General features: G+C 47.3%; 1 protein-coding gene across 1 annotated transcript in view; it reads left to right on the forward strand.

The window, feature by feature from the left end:
* PACRG (PARK2 co-regulated) overlaps nt 1–25,544 on the forward strand; it is a 225,426-nt gene that overhangs the window by 51,914 nt on the left and 147,968 nt on the right. The window contains exon 2 of the mRNA XM_004674176.1: nt 9,412–9,546. Coding sequence (XP_004674233.1) covers nt 9,412–9,546 — 135 coding nt within the window. The remainder of the gene's footprint in view (nt 1–9,411; nt 9,547–25,544) is intronic.

Consider the following 25,544-nt stretch of genomic DNA (forward strand, 5'->3'; position numbering starts at 1 on the left):
GCAGCTGCTCCGAGGCCTTCCAGGTGCGGCTTTCGCGGGGTCGCGCCTGGCTGGCTTCGGGAGGGCTGGCGGGGGCTCTGGGGCCGCGCAGCCCTGGGGGGGGGGCATTTCCCAGGCTGAGCCTGACAGCACCCGGCCCTGGCGGTGCAGAGACCACGCTCCTGTCAGGAAAATGCCTTGGAGGGGGGGCCTGGCTCCTCCTCTACCCCTGGCGGCAGCCCGAGCCCCTGGGGAGGCCCTGGGGGGCCTGGGGGGCGCAGCGGGGGACCTCGCAGACGGCAGCCTCCGCTGGGCCTTCGGGGCGCACACATCAGAGTTGGTCCCCCAGGGTCCAAGGAGAGGGGACCCAGCCTCTCTCCTGCTTGCGAGTTGTCTCAGGCTGTTGAGGGGATCACTGCCGCGGAAACCGCTGTGGGGCGCTCCTGGTTTAGGGGCGCCAGGCCCCACCCCTCAGGCCCAGCAGCGAGCACCCTGCCCGAGCCTGCGCCCAGCCCCCGCCACAAGCCTCCTTCGAGTCCGTTTTCACTAAGGGGAAGAAAGTTCCTCGTTGTGGCCTCAGTGGAAAGGACACCAGCATCCAGCATGTACCTTGCAGAGAACCATTTTAGCTGTAGCACCCCGAAAAGCAGGAGGGCTCCCCAAGCCCTTCCCAGGGCTTGTCCTCTCACTCCTGCTTTCCCCGTGGCTCGGTGGCTCTCGGCTCTGTGTGTTATCTGACACGACAGGGCTGTTTATTGGGGGGGTGGGTGGGGGGGGCAGTGAGAGGGCTGCAAGGGTTCGGGATTTTCTCCAGTGTAGTAACGGTAACGGCGGCTCCGTTTATGCAGTTTCTGGTAACAAATGATTGCATGCACCACTCTGCTTTCAGATAACGGGGGAACCTCCATCTTATTTTCTAAAATCTTCTTGTTTTATAGGCGATTAAATAATGTATGAGTTCCACTGCAAGAACCCATTAATATCCTCCTCCTTCCTGTTGGCAGTGACCACTAGCCCTGTCCTACTCCCAGCAGTCCCACGGTGCTCGCCTCTCAGGCGGGAGGTGGGGAGACTAGCGGAGGGGCCGCCCTCGCCCACGGGGCAGCCCTCAGCCAGCATGGCCATGCCACCGTGCCTCTATCACCTTTTTACTTCCAAAGGTGTCACCCAACCAACCGCCCACCCAGACCTTGCCCCTCTCACCTGCAGAGTCCTTTGGCAGCGTCTGTCTCTCCGTCACTCCTCGGCTCCCACTGGCTGTTCTTCCCTGTCCCCTGTGCAGTCCATTTGTTATTAAATCTCCAGAGGGTGCTTCCGGTCCTCAGCCTTCTCTCCCCAGAAGTCTCCCTTAGGGGAGAATTCTCCTGCATCCAAGGTCTTGACTCAACACCTGATATAGACTAGCTTTACCAGAGGCCAAGACCCCCAGATAATCTTCGTGCACATTGCTGTCATGGGTGGATGGCAGGTCTAGGTGCTGGCCCCAGGCCTAATCTGAAGGGGCTGATCTCACTGCAGGACAATGTGTAGTTTATCAAGGAGAACTTAGAGGTCGCCGGTGCTGTTTCTGCTGATGCGGAAGGTGATTTGGTAGTGACCCGAGACAAGGAGTGAAGGAGAAGCGCAGGCTCGGGGCGGCTGCTCGGAGACCCAGGAGCACATTCGGAGCTGTGGGTTCTTAGGCTGGACTTGCGCCGGGCTGCCTGCGGGGAGGGACTGAAGGGAAGCAGGCAGCTTGCAGACGTCTCTGTGGACCGTGGTGTCAGTGAGAAATCATTGATGGGTTTTAAGCAGATGAGAGATGTGGTTTAGCCTATTAGAATATTCATTGTGCAGCAGACAGAAGAGTGATGCAGAGAAGGTGAAGCTGGAGGCGAGAGAGCAAGTAAAAATAATGAGAGTTCCCTACAAAATGGAAAACTTCAAGTGCTAATGAAATAAAAATGAAAAACAGAAGGGGAGGAGATATTGCTAGCAAATAGTTACTGTCTTTTGATCTTAAAAAGCTCACACAGGATGTGCCTACGACATGAGCGTGCTCTGTGTTCAGATGTAGCACGTACACACGGGCAGGAAAGTGTCATCCTCAGTGGTTACGCGACAGTCCACACCCAACAAGAAGATGTACGGCTTCTAGATGAACGCTTGCTCCCCCAGCCCGGCCCAACTGACGCGTTGAAGCTTTAGCCTCCTCTGAGGGGCTGGGAGGCGGTGCCTCTGGGAGGTGATTAGGTGGATGAGAATGGGGGCCCCACATTGCCTTGCAAGAAGAGGAAGAAAGATGGAAAGAAGTGTCGTCTCTCTCTCTCCCTCCTCTCCCATTGCAAATCTTCCTCCTTCCTTCTCTGTCACTCTCTCCCACGTGAGGACTCAGGACGAAGGCAAAATTCTGCAAGCCTGGAAATGGATTCTCACCAGAATCTCAGTTCCTGGCACCCTTATCTCAAATTCTCAGCCTCCAAAACGACACCTTCTGCTATCAAGATCTATGGTCTAGGTGGTGGTGTTCTGGCATAGCCGCCTAGGGAGACTGGGTAGCAGAACTTTCTGTGTCCAAGAATCCTGCGTATAAGTCCCGGCCTTACTGTCACATGCCGGGGGCTCTGCCTGAGGAAACCACAGCAAATATGGAGGATGTGATTTGCTTGAGATACTGATGATGATATTGTAAAAGGCAAAAATGAAAATAACATAAATTTCACTGTATAACTGCAAAGAGCTGGTGAAATATTGTTTAGCCACAAAAATGAAATTTTGTTACTAATAGCAACATCAAAACATTTTGTACTAAGGGAAAAGGTACAGTAAATGGAAAGGACATAAAAAAGATGAATTATGACATATATATATATTTTGTAAATGTTTGGAAGGGAAACACAAAATCATTAGCAGGAGCTGGAATTCTAAGCGCTGGCTAAGTCTTCCGTTGGGGTTAATGTTTCGATGATTTAAACAGCTGTGCACATCTCTGTGGCCCAAGGCTTATGTCTGACCTCTGCTTTCCGCTGTCCTTCTCCATCAGGCCACGTGTCCTAGGGAATCTCTGCCTCTCTAGATTCTTGCCAGTACCCGAGGGACTGAGAGAGCTCTATGGCCGCCCGGGACTGGGGAGTCAAAGCTGGTTCCTGTACCCATGAGCTCTGTGATTTCTGCCATGTATTGAACCTCTCTAAGCTTTGGTTTCCTTGTTAGTAAGGTCATTTCATAAGGGTTTTGTTGAAACCAATAATGTTTGAAAATCAATTGATATACTATTAGCCGTTCTCTTATTATTCAAGATGTCACCCTAATTTAAGGCCTTTGCTGTCTTGTTCTGGACCAGTGCAGAGAAGTCCAGACTGATCAGCTTAGTTCCAGTCGTTGCACTGGCCTTCTTGTTAAATCTTGGCAGAATTATCTTCCTAAAATACATAACAGATGCCCACACCATAAGAATTTTAATTTGGGACCTGAATTTTTCAGGATTCCACTGTATGTTTAATAGATTTTGTATATAGAGTCCCTATAGACTCATCACACACACACATTTTATGTGTTTTTTTTTTGAGATATTATATATAGCAAGATAGTGTACACACACACACGCATATATATATGGAAGGCTCTCGTTACTTTTCTGTGGCTTCTGCTAACAAAGCAGCACTATTCCAATTTTGCATTCTTCATTGTAGTATATTAGATTGTTGAATAGTTACAACAGTGGCTGATGGTAAGACTGGCAAGCATTTCCTTGCTCATCTGCTGGTCTTGGGCACTTCAAAACTCTTGATGCATTAAAATAACTACATTTGCTAAATGGACAGGCACTGGATTTCATGGTACTTCCTGGGGCCTGGCAATCCAGTGCCCCAGTGGCCAGGAGGGGACACATCCCCACCCCCAGAAGCCCCACCATCATGCAGTCCTGTTTCCCAGATAGAAGCTGATGAAGACGAGAAACGAATGTCTCTGCGTGTATTGTTTCAACACCAGTGATTTGGGTAACTGGGCCAAGCGGAATAGCTGCATGTCATTGCCCACTGGAAGTGAAAGTCTCTTTTAAAGATCAGCTTCAGTGTATGCTTGAAGATAAAAACACAGAAGTGGAAACTTTCCAAGTAAATGATGAAGAATTTTAGAGCACCTCAAATTCCTTCCTACTAATTATTACTAGTGACAGACTGTGATCTCAGTCCTCAACCCATTACAGCACACTCAATAATGTAGGCCTAGAAAGTACTCTGTCATCTACAGTCACTTCAAAGTGCATTCAATATCTTGGATCCCAAGTGCATTAGATTTTATTAAAAGCATTTCACTGCGACATCCATTCTTCCTAATTGGTTTATGGAGAGTCCCCACCAGTCAGGCACATCCTAATTGCATTTCCCCACAAATCTAGTTTGATTTATGTTTCTTATTTGCTTTACATTATTTATAACAGATAGGGGTAAAATTCCTAAGACGTTAAATAAAATATATGGTAGCTCCTCTTCCTCTGCAAATATGGGACTCACCTAAGGACTCCTAATAGCATTTTTGATTGGTGTTCAGGTCATTTAATCAAGCAACACCCATCTGTGTGATCCCCAGTCGTCGTGTCTTCATTACACATTCAGAGGCTTCAATCTCACTTGATTTTTCACGTATGGAGTTTTAGTATTACTTGGAACGTGAGACTAGGTTGCGTGCCATGAGCAAACGGCGTGTTCTTAGAAAGCTCACTCGGGACTGAAAGTTCACCCAGGGCGCGGGGGCGGGCGGTGCAGGAAGTTAGCCACAGCCACAGCGAACTGCAGACAGGGTCTAAGCGAGACATTCCGTCAGCTTTGCAAGTTACAACTTCTAAAATTCCAGTAGCTACTTAGAATGGACCTACGGCAGAATAAAAAAAAATTAAAGTGTTTCAAAGTGAATGGCAGAAATATATAGACAAGGAATAAAGAAACTCAAGAAAGAGTTTCCCCACTGTCGCGTTATTGAATATTAACGTGGATAATGTGTAAATGATTTCCGTGGAGCTGTGGGTACGGAGCCCGTTCTGTCCTGAGCCTATGAAAACAGGGAGACAGAGGGAGCACGTGATTTATAACAATTTATCAAGTGTCTTCTGAGCTGCCTGGGGATGTGTTCACTCCCTGAAGAAATGGGCAATTAGGGTTTTTAGTTTAGAGTCAGAGAGATGAGAATATATTTAGCATAGGAGACAAAAGACAAACGAGAAATTGATTTTCAGAGAAATATGAAGAAAAGGGAGAAAGATGGATGATCTCAAGGGAATTTTTGATGGATGAAACAAATAAGTTTGCTGCCAGCAGGCTCAGTAATAACCTGGCCTCCAAGCACCTGATGAGGGTGGTTAGTGGGTGAGCAGCCCCCGACCTGCGGACACGGCCGTGCAGGTCACCCACGTTTTCAGTGAGGAACTAGACCTGTCGCCTCGTCCAGGTCAGGAGAGTCCCCGAACCCAGTGTCCTTGGGACTGCCGTGAGCTTGGGCCCCACCCAGCCCACAGCAGAAGCCTCTTCCCCCATCCGTGTCCAGGGTTGTCACGCTAGCGAGATCCTGAGCCCCTGCCCCCGGGGTGTCCCTGTAGGGGCAGTAACAGGGCGCTGCTACCTCTCGTGGCAGCAGGTGCCAGCGGAGGCCTCTGGTGCTGCGACCCCCAGCCCCAGTCCGCATGGTGGAGATGCTCACGGGGGGCCAGAGAGGCCCGGCGGCACCCGAGCTTCTGCAGCTCTCCGGCAGTCTGAGGGGCACCTCCCTGCGTTGCTGCCAGAGAGCGGGCTGGGTAGGGTGGGTGAGTCAGGAGAACTAAGGCCCAGCGTCTCACGAGATGCCGCCATCGGGTTTCCATAGGAAGTCGGAAAGCAACTGGGAAAGTGATTCCAGCTGTGAGATCCAAGAGCTTGTCTCTCTGTCTAGCTGAGGTCACTCAGCGCAGTGGCCTCAGGTTCCATCCGGTCACAAGTAGCAAGGTCGTTCCTTTAACGACTGAATAATATTCCGCTGACAGGTAAGCAGCATTGCGCAGTAACAGTGCACACACACACACACCGACACACCCCCCCACACGCACACCACACATGCATGCCCATGCACGCACACATGCACACACATGCACACACACACCAACACGCATGTACAAGCACACATCCACGTGCATGCACACCTCACACATGCGCACACACACCTGTGCACGCCCATGCAAGGTTGTAATGACTGAAGAAACCGCACAGGGCTTCTTTCTTTAGATTATGTTCCCACTCTTCTGGGGGGCAGGGGTGTGATGAAATGGTGACTTGATGGCAGACAGTATCCTGTTTAACATGTAACTTGTTGGGGACCCTCCCTGGGGGTGCAGCGGGTTAAAGTGCAGCACTGAGAAGCTAAAGCCGCTTCAGTGTGACTTCGATCCCGGCCCTGGTGGTGACCCACAGGGCGCGGCAGACCTCACCTGACCCGCCCGCTGCTCCCCTCAGCAGTGGACTTGGTCAGTCTGCCTGTTCTGCTCCCCACTTGTCTCTGTGAATCCTCTCACCACCCCTGCACCTCTGGCCTGTACCCCAGTTCTTTATGCATAAATAAATAAATCTTTAAAAATAAAGTAACTTCTTGGCAAAATAAAAGGTGGCTGATTCCTTATAAGCCCTCCCTGCCCCTAAAAATGTGGTTCCAACTTTTTAGCGCCATGACTGCAGAGGTGCAGCCGGCAGCCTGAGGTGCTCTGTGCTGCTGGCTTAGCTGACCCCCCCGTCCCCCGCATCCCTCCCCCCTGCTCGGCGCCACCCGGCACTGACAGACCTGGGCCAGGAACGGTGGCTGCAGGCCCAGCCCAGAGCGGACTTCAGGCCGTTGGCGAGAGAGCGGGCTCTGGCTTGCCCACGACCGGTGCTGCCTGTGTCCTCGAGGCCACATGCTGAGGACAGTGCCCATGTGGGGAGCGGAGGTCACCCCAGCAGCTGCTTTCCGGATCTTTCTCTCCATGCAAGTCGGCATTTGGCCCTCAGGTGTTTCTCCATGTCCCGCTCCGCGTCGAGTGTGGGCCCTCTGATGTGAGTTAGATGAGGGGTACTTGGCGTTCCTCATACACTGGTTGTATCACCAGGTTTTTTATTTATGAGAAAACTTAAGCTTTTCACAAAACATTAAAAACAAATAATAGTGTAAAATAGTAATGTTACTTACTTGGTATCTTGTCCTTATTAAGGATTAGCAAAATAGTCATTTTAAAAGTAGTAAGTGACTAGTTTTTACCTTTTTTAAACAGGGAAAGATAATCCTATTTAGATGATTTTTTTAAAGATTTATTTATTTATGCACACAGAACTGGGGTACCGGCCAGAGGAGCAGGGGAGGTGAGAGGCTTCACCAGAGACAAAGCGGGGAGCAGAACAGGCAGATCGACCAAGTACACTGTTAAGGGGAGCAGCGGGGAGAAAGGAGGGGTCTGCCGCGTGGTGTGGTCACCTCCCGGCGGGGATGGAACTCGCACTGAAGTGGCTGCAGCTGGTTTGCAGGGGTGCATCCTAACCCGCTGTGCCACCAGGGAGGGCCAATATCTACACAATATTTAAGAAACAATACAGTGTTCTTTGTTTTTCTAAAGAGTTCACCAATTACTTTGAATTTGAACATCTAATAAATGATTGCATAATAAAAATCAGATTGGAAAAATAAACTCAGTGTTTATAACTCAAAATGCAGCATTTCTTCTTTGCTAAAAAAAATCTCAGTTTTGGAAATGATCTTCATAGAATCTGTTCTAGTGCTACTTATAAATTCATATTATCAAATGTATTTATATATGCATATAGTAGACCACCATTTTTCTTTTAAGATTCATTTATCATGACTTAATTTTCTATCACATTTTTATAGCTTGGTTAATATTCATAACATGAGAACAAATAATGCTGTTTTATGCACAAAGTAAATATTTTAAATTTATTGCTTCAGTATGCCCCTAAGTATATCAAACCTGAGATTAGAACTGCAGTTATGAGGACTCTTAGAAATGTTAACACTGGGCCCTCCTTGGTGGCACAGCAGGTTAAAGCACAGCACTGTGACACTAGCGGCAGCTTCGGTGCAGGTTCGATCCCAGCCCCAGGGGTGACCCACATGGAGCAGCAGAATTCCCCTGACCCGCCCACTGCTCCCTCGGCAGTGTACTTCGTCGATCCGTTCTGCTCCCCACTCTGTCTCTGGGGAAGCCTCTCAATGCCCCTGCACCTCTGGCCTGCACCCTGGTTCTGTATGCATAATAAATAAATTTAAAAAAAAAAAGTGCTAACACTGACTGATAGGCACTTCTCCAAAGAAGACATTCTAGCCACAGGCACATGAAGAAATGCCCATCACCACTTACCATTAGGGACATGCTAATCAAACCCACACGGAGATGCCACCTTACACCTGGGAGAATGGCCCAAAATAAGGTAGCCAGGATCAACAGGTACTAATGAGGGTGTGGAGAAAAAGACGCTCCGTACACCATGGATGGGAATGTGGACTGGCCCAGCCTTTGTGGAGAGCAGTTTTAGAGGTTTCTCGAAAGATCCAAAGTGTACCTGCCAACCACCAGCAATTCCACTTCTAGGCATAAACATAAACACTAATTTGAAAGGAAAGTTCCATGGTTAGGTTTACTGCAGCATTATTTGTAAGAGCCAAGCCCTGGGCATCTAAATACTTCCAGACAGATAAGTGGACCCAGATGACTGGTCTATATACACAATGGAATACTACTCAGCAATCAAAAATGATAATCTCACACCATTTGCAGCAGGGGGAGTGGAGTTGGGGGGTGGTGCTAAGTGAAATAAGGAGAAAGTTAATACCAGACAGTGTCATTTATAGGTGAAATGTGGAGAAACCAAACAAAAATTCAGACAGAAACAAACTTTAAAAACAGCCCTTGAAACCTGACGGTGGAGCTGAGGCATCTAGAGGAAGAGGGATGACAATGGGCAGGAGAGGGGAGAGCACAGTGGCATTTGGGGGGGACTGGGGTGCTTCAGCGGCGGGGTCACCTGCCCAGCCACCAGCAAGGTTGTAAGCAGGGTGCTTCAGGTAAGAGAACCCACACTTTCACACTCCCAGTTACGCACCTCCACCCCATGTTTTCTTACACAAAAGTTAAGCCTTCTCTCCTGGTCAGGTGATACCTTTAAGAGACATTTCCTGGGAACATTTTCTGAAGGAGCCGGAGTAAAGCAGACCCCCCAGCCGTTGTAAGATACAGTTCCTCTCCAAATGCTTGGGCCAGTGAGATTTTTGCGGTCACTAGTAGATTTGGTCTTTAGCTTCCAGAATATTTTATCGAAAAATTTAAACAGTAAAGCCTTATTCCGTGGATGGTTTTAAAAGCTGGTTCCCTCTTTTTAAAATTGTGTGTGTGTGTGTGTGTGTATTTTATATCATTCTTCATTTTGGTTCCTTCCTTTGAAGGTGCGAGGCCCTCCGGCTGCCGGAGCCTTTAAGGAAAGGCCCACCAAGCCCACCGCCTTTCGCAAATTTTACGAGCGGGGAGACTTCCCGATTGCCCTGGAGCACGACTCCAAAGGAAACAAAATCGCCTGGAAGGTAAGTGGGGGGCAGCTGCTTCTGCTGCTGCCTCTGGCCGGCCCTGGGCTCCGGGAGTGGGGAAGCGCTTGGCCGTGGCAGCCGTCCACCTGGGCTAACAATTAAATTACAGCCTGCAAAAAAGAAAATGACAGAGTTGCTTTGCTGTAGAGAATTGCCTGCTGCCCGATTCATCTCTATTTTTGTGAGGACCTGGCCGCCCAGCCTGTCCCAGCAGTCCATCAAGTGATGGAACTGAGGGAAGGTGCGTGGAGAAGCAGCCATCTATCTCCCCCCAATTTCCCCTTCCTGCAGGACACTTCCAAATGGAAGCTTTAATTACCTAAATGGCGAGGTCAGGGCGGGCTGCCCCTGGAAGTGGGCGCTGGCTGCACAAGCAGGCTGTGCTGTCTGCGCAGGGCGGAGGCTGCCAGGGCCTGGCAGAGGCCACCGTGGAAGCCATTACTGCCCCGACATTGCCTGACACAAGGTTAATTGGCTTCCGAATAAATGCATTGCCTAATGACCCGTTTCTCTCTGAAAGGCCCACTGAGGCCATTTGTAAAAACGTGCCAGTCTCGTCACTGGAGAAGGCGCTGACGTTGGTTTAAAAAATGAACGCTGATCCCTAACCCGCGCCTGCTGTTATGTTTTTGTTACCAACGACTTGGCTTTGGGTGATGCTTGCCAGCCAGAAGGGCTGCTCGACCTGCGGGCAGCAGGGCCTGGCTGCTGAGGTTCGGCTCGTTGGGGCAGGCAGGTCGTTTGGGCCAAATGAGTTACCGGACCCGTGTAACTCAGCCCGCAGCCCCGCCTGAAGGCCTGTGGGGGGATTATTTGTGATTAGCAACACGTGCGTTCAAGTTAAAAATTAAAGCATCAGGGGAGGAATGATCTAAGTAAGCATCTTAAGAAAGAAGTCCGGAGCAGTAAGCTGACAGTGGCTGAGCTTAAAATCCTTACAAATTGTCTGAAAAAAGAAATCTGAAGGTGTCCTTGTTCCGGAATTTTTTCATCCGTTTGTTTTAGGGGGATACAGGACATTTCATCTTGCTTTTCCCCGTCGCCATTAAATGTGTGGTGGATGCAGAAAAAATAGCAAATGTAACTAATATCGGTATCTTAGTGTTAGTAGAAGTACATTTTCTTTAAATCTCACTGGTTTTTGAATCTCTTGTATTTGGTTAGTTACATGGATTTTGTGTTGGTCTATATAATGGTTCATAGAAAATGACTCGGAAATATTTCAAAACCCACTGTTTTTGAGTAAAAGGATAGGCCATGTTTCTTTATAAAAAGATTATGGTGTTTCTCATAATCAGTAAAACTGCACCAGTAAAAATAATTTACAGGCTTATTTTGACCTGTTAAAATAATCTTATTAGTATCTCTTAGAGGTGTCAAAAGCGAAGCGGAAAACTCATCTTGAAAATAATAAAAATATAGGATGAAACGTTTTGCTTTATCTTTGATAATCCCACAGTCAGTAGGGATATAAACTGCTTTTCTTTTTTATAGCTATATTAATTCTTTTAAGCTGCTATTGACTGTAGTACCGATTCAGCAAGCTGAAGGGTTGGAATAAAGAGGAAGCAATTTATTTGCTGCCTGTGGCAGGATAATAGCGTACATTTAAAGAAGCATCTTCTCCTGTAACCTGTGGGCTTCCATCACTGAGACCTTGCTAACCGCATTTCTCTGGTGCTACTCTGAAGTCGAAAATAAAATATTAAAGGTATTAAACATAAGCTTGGGAGCACCTGCTCCCCCCTACCCTGAAAAATAAAATGAGCCCAGAGCCCACCCGGTCCTGCCCCACACGGCCAGGCCGTAGGGCCTCGGTCAGGCACGTTTCGCTTGCCATCTCCAAAGGTTCCGGGGTAGCTGTGCTCCCCCAGGGCAAACACTGGTGCCCTCTCCTCCCTCCTTGTCACGCCCAAGGACTCCAGAGGGGCTGTGGGTGCATGAAATGGTGTGCCCGGTGAGAAGGCCTGCACCAGGACGCTGAGTGCCTGCCTCTGAAACACCTGGACTGGGCCCGAAACAGCACGGGCGTCCAGGCTGTGAAGCTGCGCGAGTGGCTGTCCGCCCAAGTCCCAGCCCCCTCTGTCTGTCGGGACCAGCTGACCTGCTCACCCCCCCGCTAGAAGCCCCCCCTTTTCCTGAACTATCTAAGGCAGTGGATGGAAATACCTTATGGCTGAGGGCGGAACCTCTGACCCTTAACTAGATGTGACGTAAGTGACCGCATGGTTCACACTTTGACCCTTAACTAGATGTGACGTAAGTGACCGCATGGTTCACGCGCCGGTGGCACGGGGCTCCATCAAGACAGTGGCATGAAAACGCGTGCCCAGCGGGCAGCTGTAGCAGAGCTCCTGCTAGCAGAGAAGCAGACGAGGCGCGGGCCCGTGGCCGTCTATGTTGTCACATGCGCTTGGCACATGGAGAGACGTGCGTCGTGGGGATTTCTGTCAGCTTCTTGTTGGCGTGCGACTCTAGGAAAGAGGGTTAGATGTGTCCAAGCTGGAGGCAGACTCCGGCCTGTAGCTCTCCATGCTTCACGCTGTTTAAAACACGCACATTCGGTATGAGCAAATCATTCGCGATCATCAGTGGACAGGAGGACACCTGACCATACAGCACGCTACTGAAACAAAACACGTCAGCCGCTGCTTTTCCCGCACTTCCTTGCCGCTGTGACCTGCAGCAAACACAGCGTAGGTCGGCGCTCACCTTCCCGGGGCCCGGGGTGAACACAGCTGGCTGCTTCTGGGTGAATTGCCAAGCAGATAATCCGCATGGACAACGGACGCGTAGAAACCGCGTTTGAGTTTCCGCATTTGGAATCCAAAGCCTGTGCCTTAGTTTCCCTCACCTGCGCCGCCTTGGGAGGCGGGAGGGGAGTGAGCAGGTGTCCTGTGGCCCTCCCACGCCCTCCTCTCCGCTTCCGCCCCACCCCCACCTCGTCTTCCTCCTCCTTGTCCACTGTTTGTGTTCCACTCTCTGGCGTCCATGTTCCTCCTTCTAGTTTTTCCATGGCCAATTTTGAAGATGCGGCCAGGATTCCACTCTAGTCCTCCTTTGCAGGCAGGAATCAGAAATCATTTTGTTTAGTCACCTGAATAAGCTCAAAATAACAGCCGCAGCTTACACCCTAATGAGGAGCCTGAATGCAAATCATAGGCAGCACTAGGAAATTTGCCATGATGTTGTATATAAATTCTGACCCCAAGCTATTGTTCCAACATAATATGGAATCGCAACTTCCATTAAAATGGCCATTTAGATACAGACCTTGGGAGAAAAGTGTAGTAGTGACATTGAACTTTTTACAGATAACCCCGCGTTATTGTGAACTGTGAGGCTTCAGCATTCGCAGCTACCCTAAGGCTCTCTAGTCCCTCCACCTTGTCCGTTTCTAGCCTAAGAAACCACTTCCCCTCTGGGAGTGACACCATGAGATGTGACGCCACTAGATGGTTAATTTCCACTAAATCGATAACGAGCATCGATAAGGATGTTCCAGGCAGTTGAGGGGCTGGAGCAACACATAGATACCCTATCACTGTCCAGCTGCGTCTGGATAGCATGTCAGCCCTATGTAAATGTAACTAAATAAAAAAATGTAAGTAAACTTGCAAATCTCAAATGATCTCAAAAGAGGGAAAGGCCAGGATGGACTTCCTCTTTTCCTCTGTCTGAAGTCCCCTCCCCTCCGCACTGGATAGCCTGCACTGGAGGCTGAGGCAGGCCTTGTCCAAAGCATTCTGGGTTTCTTTTTTTAGCCTTTATTTATTTATAGGTGACTTTGGTAGCCCATTATATTGAAAAAAAATGAAGCAAGTCAGGATGATACAGCAGGTCCCACTGAGAGTGGGCCTCAGAGAGCGTCTCCTCACTGCCCACAATGCACCCCTTCCCTCCGGGGGTTGGGGGGGAAAGGCCCACCAGAGCACTCTCCCTGGAGTTCTCTGCCACCGGCACTTCTGTGTGGAGTAAAACATAGGTGGCACACTTTGTCTTTCTATTGAAAAGTGACTACATAAATGAACTTGAACTATGTGATAAAACCCACATTTAGCCAATGAATTATAAAAAATGTGCTCATTGCTCTCTATACCCCACTTTATTACTAAAAGATTTTAAGCCATTTAAAAAAAACTACAAACTACAGGAAGTTAGCCTATAATTAGGAAGACAAAAGAAATCGAAAAGCAGCAGGTCCGCTGATTTGTTTTTTACAGCATGATGAACGTGGGTCCCGAGTCGCCTGACGCAGCTTGGCCGTCTGTGATTCTCGCTGGTCGTCTGGGGACCCGGTGCTGGGGGCATTGTGGGGCTGGGGCTTGCCCGGCCGGCATGGAGGGGCCTGGAGGCCACTTGCTCTCCACTGCCCGGAGCTCCTCTCTCGCTCCCCAGGCCCCCTTCCCTCTCTGCAAGGGGAGGGCTGGCCAGATGATTGGGCTGGGCTCCACAGACTGTTTCATAAATACTGACATGTCTGTGTTTCGCGATGCGCACGGAACACTTCAAAGAGCAAATGCTGGTTAGAAATGAGCGCACGGGTCAGGGACTGCGCAGGCAGGCGCAGCAGGCCGCCCGCTCCAGGCCTCCAGGCCTGGGCTGAGCCGGCCCTCAGGGCGCTGCTACGCGACCAGACCTAGGCACTTTCTCGGGACGGCTGGCCCCTTGCCTCTCAGCGTTTTCCTTTCTAAGCTATTTTAGTCACTAAAACTGTGTGTCCGACTTGAACATACCGATCAGTACGGAGGGGCGTGGGGACCGTGGCGATGGATCCGGGTGCCGTGGGGCAGGGGGGAACAACTGGGGCCAACCGCCGGGAGAAAGAGAGCATTCAGGAAAAAGTGAATAAATTTTAAAAAGTTAAAAATTACAAAAATGAAATAGTTCATAGGAAAGAAAAGAAAATGCTGTGAGTAAATGAATTGTGTGTTCAAATTAGTTTTTAGAGTTTCCACCGTCTGTCTGGACAGTGCCCTCAGTTCTGTGTTGACCCTCTAGTTCTAATACCGGGGTGTGACGCCCACAGACACGAGGCACGCCTGTGATCTCCCTCACTTTTTTTCAGGTCTTAGCAACGTGGGTATTCATGAACTATAAAAAGCTCTGTCAGTGTGACTGTTTTCATTGCCCTAACTGTTAATTTCCGACTAGGAAAAACAGTTATTGGATATAATTATTATTAAAAGGTGCACTAATTTTTCACAATTAAAATCAGCCTCAAGCCATGCTAACTCATCATCTGTAAACACGATTCCTATTTAAAGTCAGCCACACTGCGTGTGACACCGGATCCATTGGCCCTCACTACAGTGTTTTCTAAATTCTGCAATTCTGTTTAGTAATTTATTAATTCGGTAATAATTTAATAATTTAGGAGAAATAAAATCCTTCAGTTTCATACTTTTTTTTTTTTTTTAATAATGCTCCATTTAACCCCTGCCCCCGGCCCCCAGGTAAACCCATCTTTGAGGGTGTTTAGGCAGGTTTGAGGTGAATAATTTGTTTCGCTTGAGGAAGAATGAATGTTCTTTTGGAGTTAGCCTGGGTTTCTAGTTGCTGCTATAGTTAGAGCCAGTGTTGGGTTTGGATTAACAGGCCTTCATAGAATTTGCAAGGCAAATTTTACAAGAGAAGGGACACTTTACCCGAATTTTGTACAAGAGAACTACCGCGATTCCACTGTTAATTCCTCTGTGATTAATTAATAGAGTTTATTCTAGAAGTGCTGGGGAAAAAATCCTCTGGCAATTAATGTGGTTTGGTGTTTTTTGGAAGAGGGGACTGCATACACAACTAATGCCATTCTCTCTCCATGTAAATTGCTATGTCTTAAAAGTATACAGCATGAATATATAGCCATGTATCAGAAATAACTTTAATTTAAATTGGCTAGATGACCTCTGAAAGCCAGATGAAAGATTTTCTGCTGAATGGGCTGGTGCTCCCTGCTGCCTGTGTAATTTATGTGAGAAATTAGTGCGAATGGTTCACTTTTATGGGGCAGAGCTGCTTGTAGCAAGCCTGCAGAAACAATTTCCCCCAAGCCTCCATCTGTTCTTCAAACTAGGGCATATGCCATCTCATCGAGCTTGAAAGTCAGCTGATTTATAACTCCTGGAAAGTGCAGAGATTGAAAAGAAAGGTCGGCCGCCGCTACGTGACAGTGATTTGGTGGCCTGGGCTAGGGACAGGCCCATTACCACGGCCCAGGGGAAACAAGCAGTGTTGTAAGTTTCAGGTCCCGCCGACTGACAGCTGGGAGGAGAGCGGTGGCAGGACAGCGGTGGCTCCTGCTGCTGACGGAAAGGCCCCCGCTGCGGAGAATGGGAGCAGCCTGGGTAGAGGGAGGTGCCCTGGCCGAGACACCCTGCACCCCAGAGTGGGGCCGCTACCCCCTCCTGGTGGTGGGCAGCCTCCCCGAGCTCCCAGCGCCCCGTCTGCAACCTAGAGGCACTGGCGGCTGCTTGTCAGGACTTGCACTCGGGGACGCGAGCTGGACTTGGTGCTTTTTCTGTATCTGCCTGAGGGTGAATTTGCAGTTCTCTTCCAATTAGTCACTTAAGGAATGGTTCCCGCTCTGTCTTATCACCTGTCACTTATCCTTTTCCTTTTCTCAAGCACTTTTGAGATCAAAAGTACTTTGACAGATGACAGCTGGAATCAGATGGACAGCGCGATAGTTCAGAGAGGCAGTGTTCGTCTCATGTTGCTATTTGCAGTGGTCAGCCGGCGCCTGCATTTGAGGCTTCCGATCCATAGTGGATTTTCAGCCTCATAGTAAAGTGTCTCCTTTTCTTCCAGGTGAAATCTAATTAAAGGGTTGATGAAAAATCATGTCAATTTTAATTCATATTTGAGGCAACAATTTTCCCTTTATCCAAAGGTCATCCTGAATTGAAATCTTTGTGAAATTAATACGAGTGGGAGGATCTGTTGAACCCATACAAAATGTGATTCTTTTATCTTTCTAATCACTTACAAAGTTTTATTCTAAATATCATACATACCCATGTATATTTTGTAAGATAAACTGTTGAAAAGTAGAAGAAATAACTAAATCGTTCATCATCCCACCTTTATCGAATGCCACTCTTAGTTTTTGAAAGTATCTTTTTTCTTTTTTGCAAAGTTGTGATCTTAGTGTAAACAGAACTTTTAAAATATTTGTCATTACATGGCATACAAAAATTGTATGCACTTATTTTCTGATTTTTTCCATTTAAAATATATTAGATGATTATGGTCGCACGTTTGGAAAATGGATAAAATTTACAGAGCAGATAACATTTATCCCAAGATGAACACTTCATTCAGGCTTTCTTCTACCGGGCGTCTTTCATTTTGTTGAAATTGTGTTTCATATGCTGATTTTTAAGAAACTCAATGCCACATTCAAGGACCTAATTAGGAGAGGAGATAAATCATGGACATAAGTGCCCCAGGAGTATTAATAATTCATAGTTCTCTCCAGTTCAACAACAGCAACAACAGAAAAGACAACTATGGTTTAAATGTACTTGCTGTTGTCCAAGGCCGTTCACTGCTCAAGGTGTTTGGAGCAGAGAGGGCAGCCGTGCGTCCGTGTGGCTCCCAGCGAGGGCGGCGGGCCTGTCCCCATGCAGCCCGTGCTCCGAGCCAGCCACAGGCTCGGTGCTGTCACCGGGGGCGTGATGTGAGCACAGCAGGGGACAGGTGTTCATTCCAACACAGATGAAGCAAAGCCTTGTGTTTGGGGCAAAGTATGAGAATGGACGTCGTCCCAGGCCTGAGGCAAAGCTTGACAACAAAGAAATCCTACAGACTTTTCAAGATGGCGTCCTAGTCTGAATAAGGGAGAAACTAATGGAACTTTCAAGATCTAAATTTCCACTTCACGAATTCTTACATAAATTTTTCTCTCTCTGTTCACTTATGTCTTTACGCAATTTTATAGCAACAAGTACACAAGTTGAATCCTTGAGTCTTTGACTCATTTGACAATATAATGGTCACCTTTCCTACTTAAAAGTTGATTTGAAATTAACTTTTCAATTTAATGTAATTTAATTAAATTACAACCGTTCCCTTTCAAATATAGGGAGACTATAACAGCACTAGTATTCTAATAGGACAACTGAGAAACTAAGAGCATCTGGTTTTTGTCCTTTGATTTTTTGTTAGCTTGTGTTTTGGCGCTCTCAGTAGTTGCACCATTTCTGGATAATTCAGAGCTGCTGCTTTGTAGTTACCCTTTCCCCATCATTCTTTAAGAGAGAGAGCTTATTCTGTTTACTTGGGACTTCTTCTCAAGTGAGGAGTTTCCTGATAGTTGTGTATTTTCTTACATCATTCTTGAGGTTTATTCTGTAATGTCATTGATTATTTTTTTTTTTTCTAAGAACCAGTATATATGGACAGTAAGCATACTGTCCTGTGATCCCTATTGTCTTCCTCAATATTTTCATCTCTTCAACCACTGAACAAGATACGGGAGCTTTTTCTGATATATTCTTTTTACTTCAGTGTCAACTTATCTATTGTTACCTCAAATTCAAACTTTAGTTCCACTGCTGTATTTAGTCTTGAACATCTTTTTATTTGCTCATTTCTTCACTCATATCATTCTACATATTGGCTTAAACTTATTATGCAGACAAGTTTATCATCTTGAAAAAGGAAAGGGAGTAAATAGCACATGCTCTCCTATCATATATTCATTTGTATTTTATAACTCTGATAAGCACAATAAAAATGTGAATTAGCATCAGTTTCACAAACCTGAATTAGCTTTTATTAATTTATGGGTGTTAACTTTTCAGGCCATCTGTCCCTGCATTTGCAAATCTGTGTATGTGTACGTATTTTTAAAACCATTTAACTTATGTCCTAATAACTTTGTAGTTGCAAGTCATAGCAGCATCAATGCATACGCACTTTAAAAATCACTTTGGGAATCTCTATAGTGTTCTGTATCTGACCAGTTTCCTGTTGTTAGACATTAATGTTTTTCTTGGAATTCGTATTTTTCTGAAATATTTCTCCGTTGTGAGCAATATTGTCCTCAGTAACATTGCACACTTTACATATACTGTGTCTTGTGCACATGTCTGATTATTTATTCCCTAAAGATAAAAATCTCGTTTTCTTTTTGTCTTGGCGGGATTTTCACCACACCGATTTCACACTTCACAAGAAGCTTGATGACTCCTTTAGCATGCCTATTTCTGAACACCACTGATTTCTGCAGCAGTGAATCTAGAAGGAATTCCTCATCATCTAAGTGTTCAAGATGCTATTCTCTGTCTTTTTGCCTGTAGGATGTTTACAAAACCAATATATTACTAACTTTCCCTAAATCTAGGATTGTCAGCTTTCCTAGTCAGCTCTGCTTGGGTGGACTGCTCAGCTTAGCCAACTCCTGGGGTCTCCAAGAAACATGCCTCATCTGGCCTGCTCTGTTGGTCTAAAGGGGAAGCCTCTGGCACTTAGCTGAAGACAGACGCCTTCGCTTCCTAATTCAGCAAGTGCATAGCTCTGTTCCTCTCTGCTCCTGCCTGGCATTCACGGGGCATACAATTTCCAGGATACAGTGCGAAGTGCGACCAGGAGGTCTCTCTCCCTACTTCCTGTTCAGCGTTGTCTGAGACTCTGAGTAGAGCTAGGCACACCTGGCATAGGGTAGGTAGCAGTTCGCACTAAAGAGGAGCTCCTTGGCACAACAGGATGGGCCTAGGCAAACCCCTCCCCTGAGTTTGTTCCAGATCTTCCATTTCTGAGCTGTGGCAGAACAACATGTAGGAGGGATGAAGGAAGTGCCCTACTGGGTGGGTACCTCTTGTTGCAAACATGAATTAATCATGAATTGTGATTTCTTTCAGTGCAGTTTCACTGACCCCTTTATTTGTGGAGAGTCCTTATGTCGTGTTGAATCTTCCTCTCTTTCTGTGTACAGGTGATTTGCTGGTTTGTTGGGAGACACAGTGCATCAGGCACCTTTGTCAGATGCTGGTTAAAACAGACAGGTCCAATTTAGGCCTGTCTGTTGTGGGGCTGCATTCCATGATAGGGAAGTAATGCTAGCTCGTCAACACCTAGGGAAGTGACTCACCTGCTCATTAAGGAGTAAGTACTTTTAACAGGTGAGACACAAGGTAGCCCGTGTCACCTGGGGTTTGTCTTGAGCTTACTGACTGGACTAGGTCTCCACTCAAGTAGGAAACCGAAAGTTTCCAAAGTGTACATATGGAGTATTAGAACACATTGCTTGCTTTTGCATAGACCTTAACCCTCTATTCAATACGTGTTAAACATTTGTTAGCTTTATGACACGAATCAAGTAATTTCTGTAGATACATGCAAGAAATTGAGAGGCTCCACAGAATTTTTGATCGGTTCATCATAAATTTGTATATATGAATGAGTACAGACTGCTGAGACTTTATTTTTCCTTCATCAGTCCAGTTAGTAGTAAATGAAGCAGTAAATTTTACCTTTCAAATGGCCTTGAGATGATCAATCCATTTGCTTGTAGCCTCTAATTATGACAATTTCCAGTATCAATATCATTTACTAAAAATTCTACTCTATATTTGAAACATATACTATTATTTATTTTTGTACAGAGATGTGAATTTTAAAAATCTTTTTTTGAAAATCAGTCTAATCTGATTTAAATTTGAAGATTTCTGGCATCTCTATTAAGTATAAACTAGACTTTATCATCCTAACTTTTCTATCATTCACACATCTTTTTTCCTCTTTATTCCATCGTTTCATTCTAGGTGATTTCCTCTAATCTGTCTTCCAATTAAAATAATTCACATTCTTCAATTGGGATCAATCTACTGTTTAACTTGTGTGTTATGTGTTTTTTTAGTCTACTTCTATTCTGGGGTTTATTTTTATTTTTTTAAAGATTTGCTTTTTTTTGCTTTTTTGCTTTATGGATTTTTTTTAAATGACTTTATCAGGATATATATTTTAAATGCATCGATTTAAACTCTCTTTCACATTCATCTATTATCTGGGGTTCCTGGAGTGTGAATTTGAATCTGCCAAGTGTTATTTCCACTTGTGCTTTCTGATTGAACAACTGGGAGCTTCCCTTTTGTGGAATGGTAGAATGTAACTTTTCTGAGGTGTGGAGGCCCTCCCATGGTGTGCTTCTGGTGTATGTCTGCAGTCACAGGCACAAAGTCTGAGCTAATTTTCATGTGAATTGAGCTGCAGGCTTCCTCCCCAGGTCACCCCTCACAACAGGACATTTTAGTTTCCTCTTCACTTCTGGGAACTTGGCATTTGCCTACCTTACTTTTGAGAATGGTTACATATTTTTATAACTGTTTATTTGGCTTTTTTTTTGGCTTTTTTGGTCACATTGACCAAATGCTCTCTCAAATTGTTTTCTTTCTCAATTTGCTTAACATCTTAACTGGCTACAGAAGGGGAAGGAATTATATCAAGTTGCATCTTTCTCTTGTTGTGAGACCACTTCTAATATTTTCTCATCTAAAAAAATCAAGCATTTAATATATTCTATTTCTTAGGGAAACCCTTTTAATTCAACAAATCTAATCAGTAAATGTGGATTGCATGAATCAGAGTGTGTATGTGTGTGTATATTCACAAGCACATAGATATCTAATCTCTTTTCAAGAGAGTGAAACTTGAGCTTGGAAAAAACATAAGGAAAATGATTTTGTGTCGACTTGCAATTCCCACGATTGTATGGAGTGTGTGTTTTTGTCTGCTGACATCTACTTCCTATTTCAGTATTGGAGTGAAGATTCCATTATACATTCTGCAGACTAATAGGCAGATGAAGGTGGAAGGAGGTGACACCAAGGGACCTCCGTCTTCCCGTTGTTGAAATGTAGTAATGGCGAATCTCTCAAGAAGCAGTAACTCATTAACCGAAAGTGTTTCTTACATGCTTTCGTTTGCAGTAAGTTGAGTAAAGTTTCCCTAAACATTATTAATTGTATTTTAAAAATAAACAGAATATTACATTAGATTGAAGAGAATTTTGTTTTTATAATTCAACCATCACAGGAAGAATTGCTAGAGATCTATTAATCCCTATTCTTAGCAATGATTGGGTAAAGATACAAAATCATAAAAGATTTGTATGCTCTTTACTGTGTATTTCTCTCTCTTTCATATTTTTAAAATACAGTTTAAGAAGTGCTAGTGTATTAATATGGTAATATTAAAACCACAAGTCAAAAAATACAAAGGTTAAAATTTTTATAATTCTGTTTGGGAATCTCTTGTTTTCTCTTTCTGTATGGGTTATAATTTTCAGCTTTTCATTATTGTAACTTATTGCATTTAATAAACTAACCATTGGGACTAGCTTCAAGTCTCAAGCAGCAATTTAGCAGATGGTTCATTTTATGGAGTAGAAATGTAGAATCTCATGATTTTAACGGTGCAATTGGGGAAAGAGAAGAAAGGGTGGTGGAAAATACATTAGTAGCGATATTACCAGTAATATTTTGTGTGGTCAGTGACACTATAGTGCATCAGTTTTCAGAAATAGAGAACTTTATACATCCTTTATGGAAAATACCAGTATTATAGAAAATTTCTTGGGAAGAAAATTTGCATGTTTTTCATGTAAAATATCATTATTTGACTTCTAAACACTATGTGGCGTGGGTTTCTCGTCATGTGTGCTCTTGTATTCTGTACATCAGAAAGCTTTGCGTGTGTATGCCATCTCCTTTCCACCTTCTTCCTTTGCTCGGGGCCTAGTGCCACTTCCTGGGAGGTTGAGCCCAGCCTATTCCTAGCCTCAGGCTGTCAGCGAAGTCTGTTCCCATTTCCCTGTGGCGGTGGAAAGACAGGACAGGTCCTGACATGTCAAGAGAAAATAGTTTAAAGCTGAAGTTTTTATAAGTTCATTAAAATAGTTTATTTTTGCATGCTACGCATTTTGTTTAATATAGTAGCTATTTGAGTTTTCCTCTACTCAGGATGTAAGAAAGAGAATAGTCAGACTTTAAAAATTTTATTTGCACGCCCCATAGTTCTCTGGTCAGCTATTCATTTTTTATTTCCATGTAGAATATAGTTTGGTGCCTCTTTGGTGGTCTCGGGGTTGAGTCTCTGCACTGTCATCACCATGGTGGAGTTCAGTCCCGCCCCGGAGCTGACCCACAGGGCATGGAACACCCCTCCTGTCTGGTCTCCCCACAGCTCCCCTCAGCAGTGGGTTTCAGTGCATCTGCCTGTTCAGCTCCCCACTCTGTCTCTGGGGAGTCCGCTCACCCCCACACCTCTGGCCTATACACCATTCTTGTACAAAAATGAATATTTTAAAAAATGTTACATAGAATACAGTCTGCAGTCCTTCTAGGGCTGTACATTGCCTGTTGCTTGTACAGAGACGTTGCTTACCTGAAACAGTCTGGCGCTTGTACTGCAAGTGTATTCTCAGCGACGTGTCAGCTCCACCTGCATCAGCGAGGCGATGCTGACACAACTTGGAAAGTGGCGCTCACTTACCTAGTCAGTCGTTACCACGCCCTGACCTGCTGTGTGTGCAGCTGGACTAACCCCCTGCGCCTTCTCGACACGGGAAATACGGAAATGGGCAAACCAGACACCCCGTCTTCACGGTGACTCCGAGGCAACAGGAGGCAAGCGACAAGCAGGCAGGCATGTTGCGGAAGCAGGAAGACGAGCAAAGTGGGGTGATGGACGCTGTCGCCGAGGACAGGCCCCGGCGCTGGGTGGGCCGGGGAGGCGCTGTGCAGAAAGAGACGCTGCAGCAAGGCGCCCGGGGGTGCTCTCGGGCTCCTTTTATGAGAGGAGCCTAGCGGGGTGTGTTTTCCTGTTTAAAATGTGGTGATAGCAGAAAGGAGCAAGTGCTAAAAAGGAAACTGCCAGGGAAGTAACCGAATGCAAGTGCGCTGTCAGGCCCTAGTAATTACTGAAAATCAGTGTCAAAGTTATAACCCAAGACTAATGAATTAACAAATTATATTTTAATTAAGTTCCTATTCTACTTAAAGACTTATTAAGGGATCATAAGTGACTGTTTTGTATATTGCAACATAAATATTTTATGAGCACATGCAAATCTGCATTTCCTTTGTGAAAAGTACTTTGCACATCTTAAATAGCAGGGGTCTAAAGAGCCACGCGGATGCATGTCGCGTGCCCCCTTTCTGTCCCCTTTCGGACATGCCGGCAGCCCCAGGACAGCACACAAGGGAGCAGACACGTGGGGCAGAGACCGCTCGCCCGCCTCCCGCCCCTCCTGCCAGGGTCAGGGTGTGGGCTTGGTGCCGGGCAGAGACCCTCCCCGGGGCAGGTGGCTCGTATGCTTCGGGGACACCGCCTGATGGGTCACACACCACAGCCCTTTCCTGTTGTAGCGTACAAGGCGTCTGCCCTGTAGTCAAGGGTCTGGGCGACAGCGGCGCCTTGTACTCTCAGAGCCGAGACATCGACAGCACGGAGCGGCGGGAGCTGCAGGGCGGGCGGGCGCCCACCGTCGTCCGTTTGCCCGAGGCGCCTCCCCCGTCCCGCGTGGGTGCTGCGGCTGACTGGGCGCCGGGCAGGCTGCTGGCGACAGAGGCCTCTGTGCCGAGTGCACCGTTCATCGCGGAGGAGAGAAGTAAAAAGTGATTTACAGCGGTACACGGCACCTGCGTTTCGGAAACGGTGAGCGTGAACGCCGCACCGCAGCGGCAGCCGTGCGGCCGAGAGGACACTGTGGCCGCAGGAGCCCAGCCGAGACGGAGCCCCGTCAGAAGCCCAGTTCGTGTTGGGCGGCGATACACGTGTTGGGATGATGCAGTTTGCTTTTCCATGTTGCTTTTCCAGCACGAGCATTTCATCTGTTTCTTAGCGTCACTCAGATGAGAACCTCCCCGCAGATGGAGTGTTAAGTGGTAGATTTACGTTTATTGAAAGAGTCATGAGGTATTTAAAAGACATTGAAATGTGTAATTTTAGTCTACTTTTTAAAGAAAAGAAGGTCGAGTCTAGCTTCTGACTAAGAGGAAGCCATCAGCGTCATGGGCGCCGGCCTTTGAGACAGTCTGTTTCTCTCCCAGCCTGTCTTACTCCGGCAGGACGTCAGCGTGAGCCCAGGACGGTGCGGAATGCCAGGGGCCCGGGGTTCCCTGTGACAACAGCAGCGGGGTCCCCGGGGGGCGGGGGGTGGTGCCCAGTGGCTTGCCCTGGTGGACCGGGCCCCTTGCGCCTGGCGACCCCTTCCCTGCGGCCGCAGCCCCCACTGCCATGCCCCCTGCACCTTTCCTGGCAGTCGGGGCCACTTCTGATGGACTGAACCCAAAAGCAAGTGCACGGGCCAGCATGCTGGCCTGCAGGCCTGTGTCCAGGAATGAAGATTGTCCAGGACCCTGGGGAGTCCTGAGCCGGTCAGCCGGGTGGGAGCAGGTGCCGGCCGGGCGTGCCTTCTCCCACCTGCTCCAGCCGTCCCACTTCCTCCCTGTTTCTGGCCCAGAAACAAAAGCCTGCGGTCTGCCGCCTGGGCCGGTTCCTAAAGGGCACCCAGCCTCGCTCCCCACCCGGGCCAGCCCGGCCCTTCCAGCAGGACAGCGGCTCGACGGCCTCTTGTCTGTGCCTCTGGCCCCCGGCGGCAGCACCGCACTTGGGAGCCAAGGAGGCCTCAGGGGCGGTCATCGGTCATCGCGAGAGACCAGAGGGCCAGAGGGCAGCCGGCGGGAGGTGGGCTCAGCCGAGCGCTGGGGGCGGGCGCTGGGTGGCTGTGGCCGAGGGGCCCGCTGCGCCCCTCCCGGCTGCCCATTCTCCCCCCAAGTGTGTCTATCGAGGTAAAGTGGGTGGACACTGTGTTTGTTTTTCGGGTGTAGTTTCCCAACTCTACAGTCTCGTCTTCATACCATGCTCACCACCCACCCCGTTACCCTCCCCGAGGCTGCCTCCGGCCCTTCGCCGCCCCCTCCTTCCCCTCCCCAACCCTCCCTTCCCCTCTGTCCCCCTCCCCTCCTTCCCCTCCCCAACCCTCCCTTCCCCTC

Source organism: Condylura cristata, unplaced genomic scaffold, assembly GCF_000260355.1.
Source record: "Condylura cristata isolate star-nosed mole 26May11 unplaced genomic scaffold, ConCri1.0 scaffold00001, whole genome shotgun sequence".
Lineage (NCBI taxonomy): Eukaryota > Metazoa > Chordata > Mammalia > Eulipotyphla > Talpidae > Condylura > Condylura cristata.